At 58.6% G+C, this 16,307-nt stretch overlaps 1 protein-coding gene across 1 annotated transcript in view; it reads left to right on the forward strand.

Annotated features, from left to right (window-relative positions):
- The window catches only part of HTT (huntingtin), a 114,001-nt gene that overhangs the window by 61,555 nt on the left and 36,139 nt on the right, over positions 1-16,307 (forward strand). Inside the window, exons 29-40 of the mRNA XM_040966451.1 lie at positions 1,361-1,471; positions 3,251-3,328; positions 3,682-3,905; positions 5,636-5,714; positions 5,793-5,954; positions 8,187-8,242; positions 8,901-9,049; positions 10,175-10,311; positions 10,932-11,048; positions 13,538-13,660; positions 13,888-14,123; positions 15,147-15,289. Of these exons, the coding sequence (XP_040822385.1) occupies positions 1,361-1,471; positions 3,251-3,328; positions 3,682-3,905; positions 5,636-5,714; positions 5,793-5,954; positions 8,187-8,242; positions 8,901-9,049; positions 10,175-10,311; positions 10,932-11,048; positions 13,538-13,660; positions 13,888-14,123; positions 15,147-15,289 (1,615 nt within the window). The remainder of the gene's footprint in view (positions 1-1,360; positions 1,472-3,250; positions 3,329-3,681; positions 3,906-5,635; positions 5,715-5,792; positions 5,955-8,186; positions 8,243-8,900; positions 9,050-10,174; positions 10,312-10,931; positions 11,049-13,537; positions 13,661-13,887; positions 14,124-15,146; positions 15,290-16,307) is intronic.

Below are 16,307 nucleotides of genomic sequence, written 5' to 3' on the forward strand. Positions count from 1 at the left end.
TCCAGGGTGCTCTGTGTCTCGTCTCTCTCCCTGCCACCCCCGCGTGCGTGCTCAGCCCTGCAGGCTCCACTGTCTTCCCACCCCGCAGTGCGTGCTCAGCCCTGCAGGCTCCACTGTCTCCTCCCCGCAGTGCATGCTCAGCCCTGCAGGCTCCACTGTCTCCTCCCCGCAGTGCGTGCTCAGCCCTGCAGGCTCCACTGTCTCCTCCCCGCAGTGCGTGCTCAGCCCTGCAGGCTCCACTGTCTCCTCCCCACAGTGTGTGCTCAGCCCTGCAGGCTCCACTGTCTCCTCCCCGCAGTGCGTGCTCAGCCCTGCAGGCTCCACTGTCTCCTTCCCGCAGTGCGTGCTCAGCCCTGCAGGCTCCAGTGTCTTCCCACCCCGCAGTGCGTGCTCAGCCCTGCAGGCTCCACTGTCTCCTCCCCGCAGTGCGTGCTCAGCCCTGCAGGCTCCACTGTCTCCTTCCCGCAGTGCGTGCTCAGCCCTGCAGGCTCCAGTGTCTTCCCTCCCCGCAGTGCGTGCTCAGCCCTGCAGGCTCCACTGTCTCCTCCCCGCAGTGCGTGCTCAGCCCTGCAGGCTCCACTGTCTCCTTCCCGCAGTGCGTGCTCAGCCCTGCAGGCTCCAGTGTCTTCCCTCCCCGCAGTGCGTGCTCAGCCCTGCAGGCTCCACTGTCTCCTCCCCGCAGTGTGTGCTCAGCCCTGCAGGCTCCACTGTCTCCTTCCCGCAGTGCGTGCTCAGCCCTGCAGGCTCCAGTGTCTTCCCTCCCCGCAGTGCGTGCTCAGCCCTGCAGGCTCCACTGTCTCCTCCCCGCAGTGCGTGCTCAGCCCTGCAGGCTCCACTGTCTTCCCTCCCCGCAGTGCGTGCTCAGCCCTGCAGGCTCCACTGTCTCCTCCCCGCAGTGCGTGCTCAGCCCTGCAGGCTCCACTGTCTCCTTCCCGCAGTGCGTGCTCAGCCCTGCAGGCTCCAGTGTCTTCCCACCCCGCAGTGCGTGCTCAGCCCTGCAGGCTCCACTGTCTCCTCCCCGCAGTGCGTGCTCAGCCCTGCAGGCTCCACTGTCTCCTTCCCGCAGTGCGTGCTCAGCCCTGCAGGCTCCACTGTCTCCTCCCCGCAGTGCGTGCTCAGCCCTGCAGGCTCCAGTGTCTTCCCTCCCCGCAGTGCGTGCTCAGCCCTGCAGGCTCCACTGTCTCCTCCCCGCAGTGCGTGCTCAGCCCTGCAGGCTCCACTGTCTCCTCCCCGCAGTGCGTGCTCAGCCCTGCAGGCTCCAGTGTCCCCCAACCCCGCAGTGTGTGCTCAGCCCTGCAGGGTCCTCTGGGACCCCCAGGTTGCTGTGGTGCCTCTCACTGAGCCTGTCATTGTCCCCCAGGTCACCCTGGATCTGCAGAACAGCACCGAGAAGTTTGGGGCGTTCCTGCGCTGCGCTTTGGACGTCCTCTCTCAGCTCCTGGAGCTGGCGACGCTGCAAGACATCGGAAAGGTTTGTTCTCCGTTTGTCCTTGAGCTGTGTCCAGGACCCCTGGGCTGGGCCCTGCTTCTCTGGAAGGGTCCCTCCTCTGCCAGGCCCCTCTCACATGCAGCCCCGAGCTGACTCACGGCCCAGCCATGTTTTAGGGAGGCAAGCTTCTGCGTCCTGCTTGTTGCCATGTGTTCACGTTCAAATGCTCTGCATGTTCTTGCCTGATCGTCTGCACTCCGGCGCTGTGAGAGCGTGTGGCTTGCTGTCTTGACCCTTCAGGAAGCCGCACTGCAAGTCCTGCGCTGCGGTGTCGTGGAGAGTTCTGACAGCAGGCGAGCGTAGGCCGTTCCTCGGCTCTGCAGCCGCGAGTGTCCTGGGTGTGCTTTAGTGGGTGCAGGTTTGCGTGAGGCAGTGTGCACGGCACGTGCTCCTCCTGCATGTCGAGGCGACTTACCACTGCTGGCCTTCTAGACTGGGTCCTAATGCACTTCGTTTGCATTTGTCTCTGATCTTTTTCCTTGTCTCGATATGCGTACAGGCTCACCTGCTTCTGGCATGTGACAGTTTAGTAGCTGCCCTTGTCATACTTATGGTACGAAGCTTGTGGAGGGCTGGGCTTCTGCTCTTCCTGGTACCCTGGGCATGAGTGGACACCTGCCTGGCCATGCTGTCGAGCCCCAGCCCTGTGTCAGAATCAGAGGTGCTGGTGGCAGCCCCTTCTCTTTGACCCCGGGTCGGCCGTGGCGAGGACTGGGGGACAGCCGGCAGTGGTGAGTGCGGCCAGGTGTGTGGACGTTGTCGTCTACCCCACGCAGAGCCTGACTGCAGGCCGTGACGTGGGGTCGGACAAGGCCGTGGCAGTGTGCGGTTCCCACACGGCTCCTCCATCCGCCCGCCGCGCTGTGCTCAGGGCCGCAGAGCTGAGGCTGTGTGTCTGCCCTTTCCCCCTTAGGGCAGCGTGGAAGTGTTTCCGGGTTTGCTTGGATGTTCGTACGGTAGCAGGCTCATGGTTTCCTGCGGCTCTCTGGCTCTGGGAAGGCGCTGCCTTTCTCCTCTGCCTGTGTCTCTGTGTCCCAGGCAGGTCTGGGGCGCCCCAGCCGCTCGGTCGCTGCTAGACACATTGACTCAGCAGGTTCTAGCCGATCGTCTAGCTAGCATCATTGATGTGTTTACAGTGAACTAGTCAAGTCAGAACACCGTGTCTCCAGTGACCTCGGACATTTAGAGTCTAATTGCAGTGACTGGGAATTGTAAGCAGACCTGCTGCTTGACTGTGACCACTGATAGGAGAGTGCATCGCACGGAGAGTGGCTCCCCAGGCTGGTCGGCGTGGGTTTGTAGCAGTTATTAGAGATGGTGGCTCCTGGCTTGGAGGGCCGTGGGCAGTGTGCTGTTGATGGGGAGCCCGGAGGCTCTCTGGCGGAGGGCTGGCTCCCCTCTCCGTCTTGAACCTTCAGCTGGGTCCCAGGTGCTTGGTCACAGTGGCTGGTGAGAAGCATCATGTGCGTCCTGCGTGAGCCGTGCTGTGGCTCTACAGGGCCACGCTTTTAGCTGCTTTGCACACCTTGGTGTTCTTTCTGTAGGTGCGCATGGGTGCCTGAGGGGCAGTGCATGCTAGGGGCCTGGGCACCCTGGGCATGAGTGAGTGGACACCTCAAGGCAGAGTTCCTTGCGTCCTGAGAACTTGCACTGACTAGGGAGAGTGGTGAATCTGACGTCTCCCTGGGGCAGTGCGAGTCGTCCTGGCTCTTGGGTGGCGGCCCGTCTGTGGGACTTGGTGTCGTGTTGTTACTTCCACAGTGTGTCGAGGAGATCCTCAGCTACCTGAAGTCCTGCTTCAGTCGAGAGCCGACGATGGCCACGGTCTGCGTGCAGCAGGTGAGGGTGCCGGCGCTGCTGCTGTGATCGGCTGTCACTCTTGTTCCCTGTGACAGGCTGTCCTTGTCGGTGTGGAGCGCAGGGCCACCCCGAGCTCACGGTGCCTTGGCTGCTTCTGCGCTGTCTTCCGGCCCCTTTGGGGTTGCGTGCAGGGCAGCCGGTGTCAGCGAATAGCCTGGGGAGCCTGACACTGATGTGGGAGCTGGCAGCGCCTCGCAGCTGCCTGGCCGGTGCACGGTGACTCAGGTGGGACTGTCGCAGCTGAATCACGGGCTTGTCATCGCAGAGACTCTCGGGATGCTGTTGACACCGCAGGAAGCCCAGTGTTGACCATCCACCCTCTTTCACCCTAGTTACTGAAGACACTCTTTGGGACGAACTTGGCTTCCCAGTTTGATGGCATATCTTCCAACCCCAGCAAGTGCCAAGGCCGAGCGCAGCGTCTCGGCTCATCCAGTGTGCGGCCAGGCCTGTACCACTACTGCTTCATGGCTCCCTACACCCACTTCACGCAAGCCCTGGCTGACGCCAGCCTGAGGAACATGGTGCAGGCCGAGCACGAGCACGACACCGCGGGGTAAGGGCCTGGCAGGACTGTGCTGCTGGGACGCGGCATGCGCTGTGACATAACCTACCCCGTGTGATGCACAGCTGGGCCGGGCAGCCCTGTCCTGCATACAGGGCCAGCCAGGGCTGCCCCTGCCGCCCTCCGGGATTGTCCTGCCTGAGTCCTGAGTGCTGTCTGCCGGGCCGAGCAGCTGTCACCTCCACGCTGTCCACCAGGTGGCCACTGCAGTGTGGTGCCCTCCCTCCTGGAAGCTCCTGGCCATGATCTGGCGCTTGTCTTAGCTTGTACTGTGTGGGTGGTGGTGTGCAAGGCAGCTTCAGCACGCGCAGTGATGCAGTGTAGGTCATGGGCGTCAGCGCTCTGGCTCGCGCTTTGTGCTTTCCCGGCTGTACGGCCTCAAGACTGGTGTTTGTTGTTTTTTGTACTTAAAACCTATGGTAGTGTTTTTGGTGCCCAGGCCACTCTATATGTTTCTTTTATTGCCATAATTATTACTGGGTGTTTAAGTCACTGTGTTGGAGCAGGAGTGAGCAGCTGGAACCTGCAGCCGTGACTCTGCGGCACCCGTGGCCTAGGCTTCTTGGGGTGACGTACTCACTCGCTGGCTGACACTCAGGAGCAGCCCTGCCTGACGTCTTAGTGCAGTCTCATGGGACATTCATAAATAGGGCAGGATTTCATTTATTTCTTCCTAGAAGAAAGGATATCATTGGTATATTTTATAGCAATTCCATTGCTTCTCTCGTTTACTTAAGAGGCAAGCAGGGCTCTCTTGTCTTGGTCCAGTTCCCTGTACCCACAGCAGGCTGGCTGGCCCACATGGCCCAGGTGGGCAGTGAGAGCCAGTGAGCTGAGCCACCTGGCACCTGGAGACAGGGGCATGCCAAGGACAGTCCTCCCGCTGTACCCGGGGCATTACCAAGGACAGCCCTCCCACTGTACCCGGGGCATTACCAAGGACAGTCCTCCTGCTGTACCCGGGGGGCATGGCCAAGGACAGTCCTCCTGCTGTACCCAGGGGGCATGGCCAAGGACAGTCCTCCTGCTGTACCCGGGGGGCATGGCCAAGGACAGTCTTCCCGCTGTATCTGGGGCATGGCCAAGGACAGTCCTCCTGCTGTACCCGGGGGGCATGGCCAAGGACAGTCTTCCTGCTGTATCTGGGGCATTACCAAGGACAGTCCTCCCGCTGTACCCGGGGCATTACCAAGGACAGTCCTCCCGCTGTACCCGAGGTGCACAGCCAAGGACAGTCCTCCTGCTGTACCTGGGGTGCACGGCCAAGGGCAGTCCTCCCGCTGTACCCGGGGCATTACCAAGGACAATCCTCCCACTGTACCCGGGGCATTACCAAGGACAGTCCTCCCGCTGTACCCGAGGTGCACGGCCAAGGACAGCCCTCCCGCTGTACCCGAGGTGCACGGCCAAGGACAGCCCTCCCGCTGTACCTGGACCCGTCTTTCTCCCCAGGAATGTCGAGGGAGGTCTTGCAGTGGCAATCTTTGCAGTAAGGATCACCTTTCTCTCACATCCTCTTGCGGACTTGACTGTGTTGGAGTCTCCTGTAGCTGGGAGTTGATCAGCCTCTGTTGATAACAGGACTTGATGTGCTTGGGCTCCCATGGACTGGGGGGCTGGATTCTGTCACTCAGGAGCATGCTGCCACGCTGCGATGAAGGTGGCTTGTGCTCGAGTGGGCTGTCAGGAGTTCACTGAAGGCTGGTCTCTCCGTGTGGCAGATGGTTTGATGTGCTGCAGAAAGTGTCGACACAGTTGAAGACAAACCTCACGAATGTCACAAAGAACCGTGCAGATAAGGTAAATGTGTCGGGAGTGGGCAGCCGGCTCAAGATCTTCCAGATTGGAAAACTTCATTGTGGGCTCTTTGTTTCCTAGAACGCGATCCACAGTCACATCCGTCTGTTTGAGCCTCTTGTCATCAAAGCGCTCAAGCAGTATACAACCACGACATCCGTGCAGCTGCAGAAGCAGGTCCTCGCGCTGCTGGCACAGCTGGTGCAGCTACGTGTCAACTACTGCCTCCTGGATTCAGATCAGGTGGGTTTGACTCAGCTGCAGTGACCGGAAGAGACCGCACCCCGTCCAGCTGCGCTGTATCCCGGGCGGTTCGCGTGGGACCCTGAGGTGGGACTCGTTTTGGTGATGAGTTCACAGAGACTTAGTGGAGGAAGTTGGTCTGTGCCTGCAAGGCTCCAGAAAGTCAGCTCGCCTCTCCACAAAGGGGCTTAATGTGCTTGCGTGTGACTGAGGTCGGGTCTGGACTTGGCGTGGGAGCTTTCCTGCCGGCGACCTTCCTCTGTGCTGGCTGTGTCTCCATGGCATGCATTCATTTCAGACCAGCCTTGCCATCAGTTGCCTGCAGATGGTGCTGCCCTAAAGCCATCCACAGTTGGCCGGGACCCTGTATGACAGGAAATTTCCAGTCTAAGGGTCCCCTCTCTGCTCTCCTAGACACACATCTGCCTGTAGGCGCCTCACGTTCATGACGCGCTCTTCCCACAGGCAGGGCAGTGCTGGGGCAGCTGGCCTCGGCCCAGAGTCCCTCCCACAAGCCAGGGGAGGAGCATCTGTTCACAGGCTCTTTGCTGCTCATGGCAGAATTTAGCTTTGACAGAATTCAGAGGGTGGGAGCCCTGGTTGGCCGCTGTAGGCCATAGGGAGAGAAAGAGCGACTGCTCTGGGTGCACCAGGAGTGTGGATGCAGGGCTGTCGGGACCACAGCCGGGGCTCTGAGACAGCGCCCACTGCCCAGCTCTGAGGAGCGTGGGTAGAAGCTGTGCTCATGCAGTGCTCACAGCCCCTATGTGGCCTCTCAGGACTTCCTGCTCAGGGGACTGACTGGCAGGTGGACTCAGTGTCATTCCACCTATAGTCCTTTCTCAGAACGGCTCTTCTGTCTTTCCAAACTCTGCATCTGACCTGGGCCGGGAGGAAGGTACATACAGGACAGGTGGTTTCACGTAGCCGCAAGGCGCCTGGATTCAGTGCCTGCATCTGGCTCCTAATGCCAGCTTCCTGAGGACGCTGAATTCCTGCCACCCTGTGGGGCATCTAGATTGAGCTCCTCCTTCCCTGGCTCTGGCTCCAGCCTTGGCTCAGCTGGGCAAACAGAAGAGCCTGTGCCCAGCCGCCTCTACTTGGTGACACCGTCCTCTTGCTGTGAGCACCTGGGGCTTGCATGTAGTCCTGTTCCCTAGGTGGTAGGATTTTGGAGCAGGAGCAGAACATGGGAGCAGAGCCCCACACTCATTCAGATCAGGATGGTCTGTGCGCCTGCTGTGGCTGTGTCCTGCCCCAGGGCTCATCTTGTAAGCGCTGTCAGGTGGAAGGCAGCTGCTCTCCTCCAGCGCTGGCAAAGACCTGATGCAGGCACATGGGGTTTGTACGCCCTGCTCTGTTGGCAGGCCTCATTGCCTAATGTCCCCTGGAATTCATCACTAATTTTCCCAGTGAGGTTTCACCTTTGTATCTAGTGAGCTTGCATTCAGAGAGATTTCTGGAAGTGTTGTGTATTAGCTTTGCTGACCACCCGAGTACAAACAGGCCCTTAGTATGCAAGGAGAAGGCCGTCCTGGGCCTTTCCCGTGCGGTGGAGGAATGAGCAGGAGAGGAAAGGACCGCAAGTGGGAAAGACAAGCTGGGTGGCCGAGACAAAGGTTGTATACCCTCTGACGAGGGTGCTGGCGTCAGCCCTACTTGGGTCCTGAGAGGACAGGGAGTGTTGGCCGCTGTCCATCACTTGTGGCCTTGGCTGCTTCGGGGCGTGCCTGATCTCTGGCTGAGGTCACTGTGGTGTCCACCCACTTCCTACACTTGATCTTAGCCAAAAGGCTCAGAAGCAATCCCACCCACTTCCTGTAACCATGGTAACTATCATTCTGCAGCTCTGTAAGCAGGTTATAGAATCACTGTGGCTGTAGGTCTGGGAGCTGCTGGGGTGACCCTGTGAGCAGGTAGAGGGCGTAGGTCTGGCAGCTGGTTGGGGTGACCCTGTGAGCAGGTGGAGGGCGTAGGTGCTGGGAGCTGCTGGGGTGACCCTGTGAGCAGGTGGAGGGCGTAGGTGCTGGGAGCTGGTTGGGGTGACCCTGTGAGCAGGTGGAGGGCGTAGGTGCTGGGAGCTGGTTGGGGTGACCCTGTGAGCAGGTGGAGGGCGTAGGTGCTGGGAGCTGCTGGGGTGACCCTGTGAGCAGGTAGAGGGCGTAGGTCTGGCAGCTGGTTGGGGTGACCCACGTGCCTGCCTTCTTGCTAACGGAAGTGCTTTGGCCACAGGTGTTCATTGGGTTCCTGCTGAAGCAGTTTGAATACATCGAAGTGGGCCAGTTCAGGTAGGCCTTTCTCAGCTGCTCCTGCTTTGGGGCTGTTACATGTTCATACTTTACATCTATATGGTATAAAAAATACGCTCAGGTATTTTTTGCTTTTTGTTTTTAATGGCAATCTGATGAACATGCTGTATGTTCTCCTTAGAATTGCTACATTAGGGACCTCTGGACTGGGGCAGCCCTAGCCAGCATCTGCCCGTGAGATTTGTTGTTGGCTGCTCCTGCACGTGTCACAGTGTCGCGCTGTGATGGTGGGGAGCTGTAGGCCACTCTGTGGCAGTGTGCTCCGTGGGAGCGCCTTCAGAGATGGCCGCAGCTCGTCTTTGCTATGTCCTTAGAGATTTGCAAGTATAATTCCTGAAAACTGTGGTCTCTGGGGTTCCTAAAACACAGGGTAACATAATCTAGAAGTTGAGTGTGGCTTGTCACCCAAGAGCTCCTTGGCTGTGACTGGGGACAACTCATTCTGTCCTCTAAGCCTCAGTGCCACCAGTACTGGGCCGCCAGGGCACAGGGTCCTCATGCCCGCTGCAGAGCCATGCCGGGGAGGAGGGGCTGAGTGGGGGCCCTCCAGCTTAGTGAGCCTCACGTGTTAATGTTATACTGACGGTGTGTCCCAGGTGCAAAGAGGAAATGCCTCAATGGATGTTTTTGTTTCCAGGGAATCAGAGGCCATTATTCCCAACATCTTTTTCTTCCTGGTATTGCTATCTTATGAACGCTATCATTCCAAACAGATCATTGGGATTCCCAAAATCATTCAGCTCTGTGATGGCATCATGGCCAGTGGGAGGAAGGCTGTGACACACGGTAACACGATACACCTTTCCCTGTCCTCGGCATCGGCTGCACTGCAGTGTTCGTCTCCTTACAGCCGCTCATAAGAGCAGGCTGTGTGTGCCAGGGTGTGCAGTGTGTGTGCGTGCAGGTGTGTGTGCCAGGGTGTGCAGGTGTGTGTGCGTGCAGGTGTGTGCAGGTGTGCGTGTGTGCAGGTGTGTGCATGCAGGTGTGTGCAGGTGTGCGTGTGTGCAGGTGTGTGCATGCAGGTGCGTGCAGTGTGTGCGTGCAGGTGTGTGTGCAGGTGTGCGTGTGTGCAGGTGTGTGCATGCAGGTGTGTGTGCAGGTGTGCATGCGTGCAGGTTTGTGTGCAGGTGTGCGTGCAGATATGTGTGCAGGTGTGTGCGCGTGCAGGTGTGCGTGTGTGCAGGTGTGTGTGCGTGCTGGTGTGTGTGCAGGTGTGAGTGTGCAGGAGTGCATGCAGGTGTGTGTGTGCAGGAGTGCGTGTGTGCAGGTGTGCGTGTGTGCAGGTTTGTGTGCATTTGTGCAGGTGTGTGTTCAGTGTGTGCGTGCAGGTGTGTGTACGTGCCATTGTGTGTGCAGGTGTGCATGTGTGTGCAGTGTGTGTGCATGCAGGTGTGCCAGTGTGTGCAGGTGTGTGTCAGGTGTGCGTGCAGGTATGCGTGTGTGCAGGTGTGTGTGCGTGCTGGTGTGTGTGCAGGTGTACGTGTATGCAGGTGTGTGCAGGTGTGCGTGTGTGCATGTCAGTGACGGGTGAGTGAGTGTGTTTCTTTTGTATTTTTTCCCATATGATCACAGGGTGATTATTTATTTGTTTTTAGCTTCTGTTTTGGACCAAATGCCATGGGAGGAAATCTTGTTTGTATAGAAGATGGCTTTACTTGAAAAGCACGTGACAAAGTAGTGTGGTTACGTGTGTTCTGCACCGTGAATAGTCTTTCCGGTAGACCAGCAGGCTGTGTGGGCTGCATGCCACTGTGGCTGTGGAAAGCAGTGCTGTTTCCGGGTTGACCTTTCCCGGCCCTAGGAGCCTCTCCGGGAGCATTTGTCAGTGCAGTGTTGACGTGTGCGGCTCAGGGACGGAGCAGCTGTGTCCTATCACCTTCGGCTTCTGAGGACACCCTTGTGTCCCCACAGCCATCCCTGCCCTGCAGCCCATCGTCCACGACCTCTTCGTGTTGAGAGGAACCAACAAGGCTGACGCAGGGAAAGAGCTAGAGACCCAGAAGGAGGTGGTGGTGTCCATGCTGCTGAGACTCGTCCAGTACCATCAGGTGAGCAGGACGCCTGCCTGGCCTGCCTTGGGCCCTCCACACTCGGGAGAGGTGCCAGGGTGGGAGCCCGGAGACCACCTGCCGTTTGTCTAGCAGTCAGGACAGTTGAAGACAGAAGATGGAGCAGAGGACCCCCCCTCCCCCCCCAGCTATCAGGTAGCTAACATGTTGGTCAAAGGGATAAGTCTTCAAATCCTAAGATCTCAAATCTGAAATAATTTGAAGACTTTTTTGCACCTTTTTTTTTTTTTTTTGACAAGGACCAAGGTCTTATTTCTTTTAGCTGAGTATGAGGCAGTATAAGTGCAGGGATTTGAGGGTCTTGGTGTCACAAGGGACCTGTGAGCTGAGCTGGGCCAAGGCCCCTGCGTGGCTGCTGGGGGGCCTTCTCCCCCGGCCAAGCAGACTGGGCCTTCTGCCCCTGCATGGCTGCTGGGGGCCCTCTCCCCCGACCAGGCTGACTGGACTCTCTGCCCCTGCGTGCTGGGGAACCCTCTGCCCCGGCTGGGCAGACTGGGCCCTCTACCCCTGCGTGGCTGTTGGGGAGCCCTCTGCCCCCATGTGGCTGCTGGGGGGCCCTCTGCCCCCGTGTGGCTGACTGCTCTCATGCGCTCTCGCAGGTCCTGGAGATGTTCATTCTCGTCCTGCAGCAGTGTCACAAGGAGAACGAGGACAAGTGGAAGCGGCTGTCACGACAGGTGGCTGACGTCATCCTCCCGATGCTAGCCAGGCAGCAGGTTGGTTCCATGAACCTCGGCTCGCCGTGGGCACAGTGATGTGCCGCACTTGGAGGCGTGGCCATGCTGTAAGGCCGATGTGTGTGGTCAGCTTGGCAGCTGCAGTGGACTCATAGGGTGCTCATGGGATACTCTGCCGCGACCTGATCAGATTGGCATTGTCTGCTCTGTGAGTGAGGAAAGCACCACTCGCAGGGGCCAGGGAGGTGACCCACTGTCACCCAGCTGTAGATGCTGGCACTGGGCATGGCCCAGCTCTGGTACTGAGGTACTCTATAATTCCATTTCGGTGCCCTGTCCCTGTCATTGCGCCCGTCATAGGTTTGCTCTGGCCTCTGGCCTTTTGTTTCACGTACAAGTGAGCAGTTCCGTGTCCTTATCTGCGAGCCTCTGTCAGCCTGTGGCACAGCCAGTGGTGGGAGCGGCCTGGCAGTACTGCAGCAGTTGGCGTTCCTGCAGGGCATGTACCTCGAGTGTCAGGATGCAGGAAGCCATGTGCCCATTGTGGCTAAGAAAGGGCAGCAGGGATCCGCCAAGGATGACCCCGAGAGCCCTTCAGGTGCCCTGCGAAGGCCGAGGCTGTTCTTGGATTGGTCTGCAGGCACGTGTGCTCGCTTGACCGTCTCCTCGGAGGCTGCTCGGGGCCGCTGGCATTCGATGGCAGCTGACCTCGCCGTGCTGCTGGCTGCTGGCTTATCTGACTCCAGCAGGCTGCTTCTCCCGAGACCGCGCACACAGTGGAGGGACGCAGGTGACCTGAGTGGCACTCTGTGAGCCTTGTATGCAGTGTCCAGTCTGTTGTGATTGTGCCACAGTGAAGGTGACGTGACAGATGGGGCAGCTCAGCAGGTGCTGGGCTCTGTCCTGGGCACGGCAGTGACAGTGGAGACGTGACCGGCCACAGCAAAGAAATGGGAGCTGATCTAAATGCATAGTTCCAACAAGGGCAGCAAAGCCGAGAGAGAGGAGGATGAAGGCCGCACTGCCTGAGGGGAACAAGGAACACGCTCATGGGCTACTGCCCGAGTCCCCTGCGTTGGCGCGGGGAGTGGAAGCTTGAGGGGGTGGGCACCAAAGATTTCACGATGGGATGGGATCTTGGTCAAGCTGCTCATTTGCACAGCAGTCAGAGAGTTCGCATCCACTGGGGGCTCCGTTCTGGGGTTCCTGAGGGTGTGGGTGGCAGACAGCCAGCAGGATGGGCATCGCCATTGCCTCCCATGGTCTGTGTCAGCACGAGCTGGAGCTGAGTGTTTAACCTGGACACTCCAGCATGAGAGGTGTGATATGGGGGTGTCATAATTGGCGTGTTTTTTTTAATTAATGTATTTATTTCAAAGGCAGAAGGCAGTGGAGAAGGAGAGAAACAGATATCAAAAATCAAGATCTCGTGTTAGTCAGTTCCCTCAGCAAATGGCTGTGTCAGCCAGGACTGGGCCAGGCTGAAGCCAGGAGCCTGCAACGCCGTCAGGAAAGACTCCGCAGCCAGGAAGGGACCAGGGGGAGGGTCTGCAGGGAGCTGGCACAGAACCTCAAGGGCAGACTGGAGCACTGTGGGCCACACTGTGTCCTGGGGCAGTGCACCTGTGGGGCAGCTTCCTTCAGAGAGGCCAGGACCCAACAGCTCCTGGCACAGCCCTCAGCGGGTACCTGCAGGGACCACGCCTCCTGGCACAGCCCTCGGCGGGTACATGCAGGGACCGCGCCTCCTGGCACAGCCCTCGGCGGGTGCCTGCCGGGACCGCGCCTCCTGGCACAGCCCTCGGCGGGTGCCTGTCGGGACCGCGCCTCCTGGCACAGCCATCCATTTTGTGTTACATGCCCTCAGGAGACAGAAGTGTGAGCCAGTCACACTTCCCTCATTTTGTAAAGCAAACCAGCAAACTCTGCCAGTGTGTGGGAGTTTGGGAAAGGCTGGCATACACGTCCAGCAGCTCGCTAGCCTTTGTGGCAGCCAAGGGCAAGCGTGCGCTTGCACGTGCGGGAAGCAGGTGTATGGGAGGCAGGTCCCGGGGTGGTGGCGGCCGAGTCGGGCAGCTCCACTTGGTTCGTATGGTGTCCGTGTGTCTTTCTCAGAATGCGTATGTGTGAGGTTTCCGTGGCTCGTGCAGTGTTGTTCTGGAGGAATGTTTACATTGTTCACTGCCCCATCTAAAAGGCTTTCAGGTGAAGGGGGAATTGGTTGGATGCCCGCATTCTGTACTGGGGGGCCAGTGCAAGTTGCCTGATGTCAGGCTCCCGTCCACTCCCCGCTGGAGTGCCTGTCCCAGTGAGGTCTGGGTGGCATTCTGGTTCCTGGCTAGAGCTTGGCCCCGTCTGGCTCTGTGGGCATTGGGCACTACATCCCCAGCCCAGTTGTCTGCCTTTTAAATGAAGGTTTTTTAGAAGGTGAAGAGATGGTTGTGGCCGTTTGCCCTTGAGATGTGGGAGTGTAGGAAGCTGGCCTTTCTGCTGGCTGGCATGGCAGTGGCACGGGCTTAATTCCACAGATGCACATCGACTCTCATGAAGCTCTTGGAGTGCTAAATACCTTGTTTGAGATTTTGGCCCCTTCCTCCCTGCGTCCGGTGGACATGCTTCTTCGGAGTATGTTTGTCACCCCAAGCACGATGGTGAGTCCCGGCCTCGCCCAGGGTGTTGGATAACTGGCCACCCCAGACCTTGAGGCCCAGTCTGTGTGGTTGGGGATTCTGTTTCTGACCAGTTCCCAGAGGTCTGGGTGTTGCTAAGAGATGCACATGGTGAGCCCTCCAACCAGGGCTTCACGGCCTCGCGTGCGTGGGCAGCGGGGGCGGCCCTTGGGCTGTGCTTCGGCTGTGACATGACCTCTTGTCCCCAGGCGTCTGTGAGCACCGTGCAGCTGTGGGCATCAGGGATCCTGGCCATCCTGCGGGTTCTGATTTCCCAGTCCACGGAAGACATTGTTCTCGCTCGCATTCAGGAGCTCTCCTTCTCTCCATACTTAATCTCCTGTCCAGTAATTGCCAGGCTGAGAAATGGGGATGGGGATGCCGCAGCGGAAGGACACAGTGAAGAGAAACAAATGAAGAATTTGCCAGAAGAAATATTTTCAAGGTATGCCTTATGTCTGAGCTGTAAGGACCCCTGCCTTGGGAGAAGTCACGCAGTCATTTAGGGCCGTGCAGTCTAGAGGGACGCCTCCTCCTGCTGCAGCTCTGAGCTGCTTTCCTGTTTAAATCCAGGCTGCCTTGCCTCGGCCCGTGCTTGCTCCCACTCAGAGTCCTGCACATCTCTCCCTCGTCGTTGTTGGAACTGCAGCAAGGGCTCCACACAGGCAGGGCAGCTGCGCCGGGGCAGGCAGTAAGCAAGGGCATTGCCGGCAGAGAATCGTTCAAAGACAGAGTTACAGGGAGAGAGGGAAGAGACCAAGACCTTCGGTCCTCTGGTTCATTGCCCAGGTGGTCACAGCGACTGGGCTGTGCCAGGCCAAAGCTGTCAGCCTGGAGCCTTGTCTGGGTCTCCCTCATGGGTGGCAGGGGCCCAAGTACCTAGGCCATCATCGGCTGCCTCCCAGGCACAGTAGCAGGGAGCTGGATTGGAGTGGAGCAGCTGGGACTTGCAATCATGTGGGTACTGGCATCACAGGTTTACCCTGTGGGGCCACAATGCAGGAACGTGCTCTGCGTCTTGCATTCACTCGGCACGTGCTGGCTGTACTGCATGCTGTTCTCAGGTGGGTGGCACCCGCTGCATGCTGTGGTATCATGTTGTCTTGCCTCCTGAGTGGTTGGGTGCTCCTTGAGGACAGGATAACTGGTGAAGTCGGGGCCCTTGTCCCTCCAGAGCGAGCGCTGCCTGCACACAGGTGCTTCTGGCCTCGCCCTGAGCCTGCGGCTCCTGGGGTTATGTTGAAGCAGGTAGCTGAGACGCAAGGTCCTCGAATTCCTGGCGGTGGGCGTGTGAGCTCCGGCATGTGCAGGACAGGATTCTATCTTAACAGTCCCCTGAGCCTGGGCGTCCGTCCGAGTGATGGACCTTCACTTGGGACGGCGTGCAGTCCTGAGCTAAGCTTTATTTCACCTCCGTGCTTGGCCGAGAGCCCTGGAGCGTCGTCTGACGTGCTCTCCCTCCCGGAAGGTTCCTGGTGCAGCTGGTTGGTATCCTGCTAGAGGACATCGTCAGCAAACAGCTCAAGGTGGACATGAGCGAGCAGCAGCACACGTTCTACTGCCAGGAGCTCGGCACGCTGCTCATGTGTCTCATCCACATCTTCAAGTCTGGTAGGTGAGGGGCGGGCTCTGCACGGTGGTGTGTGTGCTGGGGCTGCGAGACCCCCCAGTTCTACTCCCACGTGTTCTGGAAAGGAGCGGGAAGTAGGTGGTGGGCAGGGGGACTGGACAACCCTTGTTCTTGCTCAGTGTGCAGCCAAACCTGTCCACTGGTGGGTGCGCGAGCGAAGCAGGTGTGGCCTGTTGTGGAGCCGGGATGGCAGGCAGTCTGGCAGCTGCTGCAGCGGGCTGGGCTTTGGGAACACCGTGCTGAGTGAGACTGGAGGCTGAGTGTGCGCTGGGTGTTGGTGGCTGTCAGATGTCTGCTGCTTCCCTGGGCACATTACCAGGAAGCTGGATCAAAGACTCAAAGCAGCGCTCCGGCTGGGATACAGATGTTGCAAGTGGTGTCACTGTGCTGCGACACCAGCCCCTTCTGTGGGCTTCAAAAGGATCTTTTGATTGCTGGAGTAAGTATAAGATTGATAAACTATGCCAGGAGGTCAACATACTGCTCATGTGCTGATGTGCTAATAAGTCATAGGTTATTCTCTTCAGTTTGGTGGTCATTGCAGTGCCTTCCTGCCGTGCCCAGCCTGGCTCAGGGCACCTCTCCGTCCCAAGGGCTGCTCTGCTGCGGCCCAGGCTTGTCTGCTTGATGGAGAGTGGTTCAGGCTTGTCTGCTTGATGGAGAGTGTGTTGGCCATCCATTGCTCCAACTTTTTGTTTTTAAGGATTTATTTATTTCCATCGGAAAGGCAGATATACACAGAAAAGGAGAGACAGAAAGATATTTCATCCTCTGCTTCATTCGTTAAGTGGCTGCAACAGGTGGAGCTAAGCTGGTCCGAAGCCAGGAGCAAGGAGCCTGCTCCGGGTCTCCCATGCAGTTACGAGGTCCCAAGGCTTTGAGCTGTCTTGGCTGCTTTCCCAGGCCACAAGCAGGGCGCTGGATGGGAAGTGGGGCAGCGGGACACAGAACAGCGTAGTTTCTGGCTCTGCCTGCTCTGTGGGGGTTAGCATTTATACC

Source organism: Ochotona curzoniae, unplaced genomic scaffold (assembly GCF_017591425.1).
Source record: "Ochotona curzoniae isolate NIBS_2020 unplaced genomic scaffold, NIBS_Ocur_1.0 scaffold_4505, whole genome shotgun sequence".
In the NCBI taxonomy this organism is placed as follows: Eukaryota; Metazoa; Chordata; class Mammalia; order Lagomorpha; family Ochotonidae; genus Ochotona; species Ochotona curzoniae.